This window comes from Ctenocephalides felis, unplaced genomic scaffold (genome assembly GCF_003426905.1).
Source record: "Ctenocephalides felis isolate EL2017-DRISC unplaced genomic scaffold, ASM342690v1 CF-g0.4_SCAFFOLD_03364, whole genome shotgun sequence".
Taxonomy (NCBI): Eukaryota; Metazoa; Arthropoda; class Insecta; order Siphonaptera; family Pulicidae; genus Ctenocephalides; species Ctenocephalides felis.
The window spans coordinates 8,031-15,635 of NW_020539518.1; the positions used below are offsets into that span (position 1 = coordinate 8,031).

The 7,605-nt window shown below is 28.2% G+C and overlaps 1 protein-coding gene across 1 annotated transcript; it reads right to left on the reverse strand.

Annotated features, from left to right (window-relative positions):
• Positions 1–5,727: 5,727 nt before the first annotated feature.
• LOC113382221 (BCL2/adenovirus E1B 19 kDa protein-interacting protein 3-like) lies at positions 5,728–7,072 on the reverse strand (the record flags this gene model as incomplete). The annotated part of the gene is made up of 3 exons (XM_026620734.1): positions 5,728–5,958; positions 6,084–6,227; positions 6,993–7,072. Coding segments are annotated over 3 exons (276 nt in total), but the record flags the coding sequence as incomplete, so codon positions are not given.
• Positions 7,073–7,605: the final 533 nt, after the last annotated feature.

Below are 7,605 nucleotides of genomic sequence, written 5' to 3' on the forward strand. Positions count from 1 at the left end.
TAATATTGCTTTGCAATGGAACAAGAATGTTGTAGTCACTAACTATTAATTTTAAAAATACCATAACAGGTATTTCTAACAATAATATTAAATATTTTGTTGGTATGTAAGTATTTATATAACATTATTATATTATCAAGAATTAATCAGTAGCATTTTTAATAATTAAGTTTAATCTTTATATATATATACATAAGTATATATGGCAGAGCATGTATTCTGATTCAACAAAAGTACAAATTGCTCTAATAGAGTTACCATGAATAAAATATGTAATATATACGCACAAACTCAGAATATAGATATATTTTTAATCATCCCATCTAAACTTTTATATAAAAATGTAAATATAATAAATAAAGCAGTTCAAAATTAAAATTGTTTTGCGCAGTAATTGAGGAACTTTGGAGCAAATAAAATGTGATATACATATAATATTTGTTGTGACCCAATGGTTTAACTATAACTAATATATTACTAACTATAATATAAGCTACGCATATATCCGATTAACATTGTATTCATCCCAAGAACTGTTGTTACATTGTATTAAGTCATATCGAGTATCAAAAGTATTATAATCAAAATAGGTTCGATGCACTTTTTTCCAAATGCGTACGTGAGCCTGCGACGCAGTAATTCCTATGAATTTCGATCGGGAAATCACATACTTTGCACTCATACATATAAGGAAATTACTGTCCCCGATAATTAAATAATCAAACTATATAAAGCCGAAATGGAATTTTAAGTTGCTCAGTTGTGTAATTTTCGTATAGACGACAGCATCTCAGTGTATTAATGAACGGGAAAATAAAAGTATACATGAAAAATATTGTGTTTAATTTGAAATTATTATGATATTACAATAACATCTAACGAAATTGGTTGATGAAGAGAAAAGCTATTCGGCGCCCAACATATTACACAGTTGTCTTCAAATCAAAGGCGTATCTACCGCCGTATCAGCCGTATCAAATATACGGAGCCCCCGAGCCAGGGAAGCCCCCAACGTCCGTAAGCAAATATTAATAATAACTAGTGGGGCGCATGGCATCGTGCTTTAAGGCAAATTGCTGGAACTTCCCGTACAAAAAATTTTTTTTAAAAAAGATAACGTTTTTGAAAAAAATTTACTCTGAAAAAATTAGATTTTTGAGAAACTATAAATTTTTGACAAAAACTTACTTTTTTGAAAAAACAAGACCTTTTGGAAATTCTGAACTTTTTTTTCAAAGCAATCGTATCGCTTCGAGACGAAATATCAAAGCACGTAAGCGCCGCGTCGCCGTCTAACGGATAAACACTCGTACGGAACCCATAGAAATGTAAACAAAATTTATACTTATTGTCAAAATCTCTATAAAATATCTGATAAATTGATGTGCATATATCTAATGATCATTTTTGACCGCCAAATGGCATTTTTTTTTACTTTTTTACTAGATCTCCGAAACCGCTAGACCTGCCTTCATGAAAATCAGTTCTTCATCTTGTTAATACAAGTAAAATGTTTTTTAAAATATTCAAATCGGACGCTCCGTTCTCTTAAAAACTTTGTTACCGTTTTTGGCACTTTTTGCCCCATATTTTCGGAACGGCTATACCTGCCTTTGCCAAAAACTAATCAGCACGTCTCCTTATGGATACGAATCGAATGTTTTTTGAATTATTCGAATCGCTTCATCCGTGTTCCCGAAATCGTCGACGAAAATTTTATTTTATTTCACAAATAACAAAAGTAAAAATAATCATGAAAAGTCATTTAGCAAAACACCTGTCTCTGTATCATTTGTATTATCTTATGATCATCTCTGTATTCCTTGTATAAGAACTCAGATTTATTCCAAATTTTTATGAATATTTTAGCACTATTCTTCCAATTTCAAGGAATCGGCTAGACCTATCGTTGTAAACAAACATTTTCTGGCAAAAGCATTAACTTTTTCTTAAAAAAGTTAAATACTTCAATGATACAGGAACAGCAGTCAGATCATTATTGTTCATAGAAACATAAACTTTATCAAAAACTATCAAACGCCATAAATGATTTAATAAATGTGTATATTGAATTTGAATAGTTTGTAGAAATTTCGGAAAAGAGACAGCTGAATATTGATAAGTGAAGATTTTTGTGAGAAAATTCTGGCATACCTGAGGGGGCCCCCAAAAAAAAATTTGATACAGGGCTCCGCTACGCCCCTGCTTCAAATTTATCAGATTCTTGATAGAAAGTATCAAAATGACCTTTAAACATGCCATGACAACTTTGAGACTATTTTCGCCAATTTATAGCGACATAAATTGACAATTTAATATTGAACAGTATTTTATATTGAAAAGACATTTGTCTTTTAAACGTCGCGCCTCAAACACCTGCAACGTGGAGGTAATTTCAAAGATGAACAAATATCAATGCAATAGTATGTACGATATACCGCAAATTTAATTAATTCCCCATTACTCTTAAACGAATTTCAATTAACAAAAACAAAACAACAAACACCTCATCAATAAACATAATAATACATATGGATAATATAGGTTATGTTTCAATTTACCTCTTTGAACAAGCACAGGTTTTGGTGGAACAGGTAACAACACTGGATTTTGGGTAAAATCCTCTATTGAAAAACCAGTTATATTTGCACTTAGCAAGGGATTATTAAGGTTTTTGATATTATTATCTGCCATTTCAGCACACTGATTATTGTATTAAGATATCGAAAAATAAACTGTCACATATGCTGTCAAAAATGGGCTAGTAATGTTTGCGTTTATGTGTCACTGTATAATTTGGCGCGCTTTTCAAAAGCAGTAGTTCCGAATTATGGCGGTATCTAGTGTGTTGATCAAAAAGTTTAGAAAATTGTTTTGTTATTTTAAATTTTAAACTAGTGGTAAATGGCATCGTGCCTTAAGGCAAATTGCTGGAACTTCCCGTACCGTAATAAAATATTCGAGGAATATTGAACGTTTTCAAATAGATTATTATAAATACTTAATCGAATTTAAAATGAAGGCCATTTTCTATAATATTTATAAGAATTATATAAACTAAATTACAAAATTAAAATTATTTATTTGAATTCAAACCATTTTTCCTGAGGTATGCCATAATGTTCAGAAATCTTCAAAACGTGAAGAAATGTTAAAATTTTCAATTTAGATTTTTAGACAATTACAATAACTTACCCTACGGGAAGTTAATAATATTATTATCCCTTAATATACTTCTTATAATATTACATAAAAATATATATTATATTAAAAATAATAATATGCATAAAAATATGTATTATAGTAGATTCCTATAATATAATTGATATCGTACAAGAACCAAGCAATCAATTTACTGTAATGGATCCCCCGCTAGACAATATTAGAATATGATGTATTCATCATATGGAATGCCCTGTCGAAAACTTATTATAGCTATAAATATATTTATTATAGTATTTGATCAAAAAAATTTAATGTTAGGTAACTAAAATTAGGCTTCAAATCATCATAAAAAAACTTGTTTTAATAAATATGTATGATAATCATTGTTATTTTATGTATTCATTTCATTTCGCAAACTTCAATATCAATTTGTACAATGCTCGAGATGAATCTGATTACAGTTTATACCAAAATTATGTTTCACTAATGAATATGTTTAGAATAATCAAGGAAGTAAAGCAAAACTAAAAATCTTATGCGAAGGTTTCTGTATGTAACTTGAGATGCAGCATCATTTATTTAGTTATTCGTGAGCCAACAGCTAACAATAACAATAAATATTATATCTCACTCTTGTTAAGCATCTTCATAATTACAGTAACAAGAGCTTGTAGCTGAAATTTGTACATTTTGCTTTACAATCCACATAATCACAAAAATTGCTTGAAAAACTTGAGTCCACATTACTCTGGAAATATATTGAGAATGTATCCAAGTTAATATATGATGAGCAACTGTAGATGATAGAGATTGTACACAAATTTATTTATAAAAATAGCAATATTAAGTGTGATCAATTTAAAAACGATTGCTTCATTTTGCACCTATTATTACACTCGAAATGCCTTCAAGGTACTGAAAATATCCTCATACCCAAATATTATCTCTTCTAAGATGAATCAAAAATTGAATCAAAATATGTGAATAATAAACAATGTATAAGAAATCATACGATACGTTGAAAGTTATTATTAGTTTGAGTTATCAGTAGTTTGCAAGTTAATATTCAGAACCAATTGATATTTGCACAAATTCTCCTATCGATGAAAATATTGCTTTATATCTGTAAGAGAAATGTCAATATAGGATTATTAATTTTGATACATTTTGGCTATTATTAGTTCATCCTAATGCAGTTTCAAAAATTTAATGAAACAAATCAATTTCATGAGCAAAATCAGTAATTGTAAAAAAAAATGTAAAGAATAAATAATACTGTGAATAGTTATACTAATTATAAAAAAGTAACCTAGATTAAAGAATTTAAAGTTTAGTATAAATAAGAATGAGAACAAATTAATCTATTTATACAAATATAAGCATCACTTGCCCATAAACATGTACGAACAACTACGCAAATCATGCCCCAACCCAGAGCTGTTAGACACATAACCATTGATCAGCCGGCCTTCACTGTATAACTTTATTTTCTTATTCACACTTTTAAAAAGCTTTAAATATTCAATTAGTAAGTATTTCAATGAGTCATATGTTATAAATTATAAGTTCACTGCAATGTTGGATGTATTTTTAATTTTATTTCATATAGTACAATATATAAATTCATCAAAAAACTTCCTCTTCCTCGTATCAAACAAAAAAAACTGAATATTTATAAAACACACATCAAAAAATTGTTTACAAAATAGCGTTACTTAATATTCTAAGCCATATCTTAGCAAATCTTTATATGAAAACACCACATTATTTAAAAAATTCTGTCATACAAATGCTAGTCTACGATAGTTTTGAATATATTAAATACGTAATTTATGGTATTCATATCATAAAATACATTTCATATAAAAATCTTGTGCTTATATGACTGATTCTTAATTGAGATACATCGTAAACCATATTAATAAAATACGGTCTAAAAATTCTTTAAGAATTCATAACTAATAATTGAATAATTGAACATTTTAATTACAAAAGAAACATAATCAACAAAATCATAAAGCACAAAAAATTTATGTATAGTTGTTAATTCATTAAGTATTACAAAGTTATAAATTATCAATTTAGTAAGTAAACTATGTATGCATAATATCCTACAATCTTTAATCATTTTCTAATTTATCACAATTACTATTTCTTGTCCATAGAATATACCTGTGATTTTGAATCATGGCTAAATATAATATTCATCAAGCGTTAAAATTATATAATTAAACTACACACCTAAATCTAACATGATATGATTATCAACATATGTCCAAATGATAAAATGAAACATAGAATTTAGTAATGTTTTAAATAGCTTGTAACTCTATAATCTAATAGAAATTAATACAAAAATATTTTTTTGATTGATTTTCTTTGTATACAAATAATATATATAACATAAATATTTTCTTTTTAAATTGGACCAAAGATCAGTCATGCCATAGGAAATTGCAAAAGTGATGAAATTTGAAAAAAAAAACATAATCATATTTATCTATGAAGTGACTGCATATACTAAAAATAAAATTATCGTAATATAAACTAATGTTTAGCTAAATATAACTAAAAATAATTATTTTAAAATCATCAGTATTCTAACCATTTTAATCCTGTTATATTACTCAATACAAATCCTTGTCCAAACTGTGTGAAATAAATTCTCATTCTCTTTGCAATCCTATGAAACACTTTGAGCAGTCTCTAATATTCTCCATAAAAAGATTCTTATGAAAATCTTAGTCCAAAGTGATTTGGGTCAGAAACATTCCGCGACGTGATAACCACACTCTGCAAAAAATAAAAGCAATATTTAATTATTGAATTAAACTTGATATTTAGTAATTTTATATTTAATACCAGTCTCACTATAGTATGTATACACCAACTACATTTAATACTTGTTGAACACTTACCCAACACCAGTTCCAATCAACAATGATAGGAAATTGGTCAAAACCAATGTGTAAAGGACTTCCTTTGAGAACAAAGAAGTTTTACCAACTTTGGCGTGACGGATGCTGTACGTTTTGCGCTTGGGGTGGATAAATTTCCAATCTCTGGAAATAGAAAAGAAAAATTAAAGATCTTAAAAACAAAATTTTGTCTATTGGCAAATTGCAAAAACATCAAAATTTAAAGCTAACAAGAGTAGGCATAGTGATACCAAATACTTTTTGATTAAATGCAGCTACATTTTAACTGTGTTATTCCAGTCATTATAGTAAGTTCACCTCGGAATTCGAGATACCCAGCTGTAAGTCTGTAAATACTTGTATATTGACACCTAAAAGTTGTCTCAAAACTACATATGTTGCGTACACCCTATCATTTGTAGGTTTTGAGACAACTTTTAGGTGTCAATATACAAGTATTTACAGACTTAGAGCTGGGTATCTCGAATTCCAAAATTCTTACCTAATTTAAGCTAAAATGACTGGACTAAGCAACTAATGAAAAAATCACAAAATCGCTTCTAATTTATGATCAATGAAAATATATCATATCAAATAATGTACAATTAATACGCGGTGCTAAGAAACCAATAAAATTAAATATATATATATATATATATATATATATATATAAAGCTTCAAAAGTTTAATTATTAAACGCATGTATAATTCAATTGCGGGACTTACAAAATAAAATACCATCATTCTCTTTTGATAATTACCGAGTCATTTTTATTTTTTCCAAATGTTTAGGAAATATTTGCAAATAAATATGGATAAATATTACAAACACACAAATGTTGCTGAATATATAAATAAGTGTTATGAAAGATTAAAAAATAAACTTTTCAATGATTAGCGAAAACTCACTTTGGCGGAACTTGATCGGGTCTTGAGCTCCACTCCCAAATCCAGTCTGAATTCGTGTTCAAATGCATGAAATCTCCTTCCTATAAAAATAATATTCATTTTTAATATTATTTTCTGGCATTCGTTCATAGGCTTATTTATATATATATACACACATCCGTCTGTAGCATTCAGTTTTAATAAATAAATTACTCTCCTAATTTTATTAAATTAAGTTTATTCGCGACTGAAATCACTAAGGACGTTTTCTTAGTGTGCCCACGTTTTAGTGCGCATCGGTTGAAATTTGAAACAGTTTTGAGTAAGGGAATTACACCAATTCACTAATGGAAGAGATGTCGACATGGAAGGCTTCTCTGAACGCCACCAGCAATCTTGCAAGAGCAAAGGGCCTCAGTTAAAGAAAACGAATGATCTTATTTCTTGCAACCTTCATCCATAAAATAATGAATGGAGGTTGTAAGAAATCCCAATTGCAAGAGAAAAGTGGAGGTTTAGTCAGTATTATTATTATTGAGTCTGTCATACCCAGGTAAAAAGTTACAAACAAGGTTTATGATTGAGTTCTAATAATCGGACGTTACACAAATAAAAATTTATGATTATTTTCATA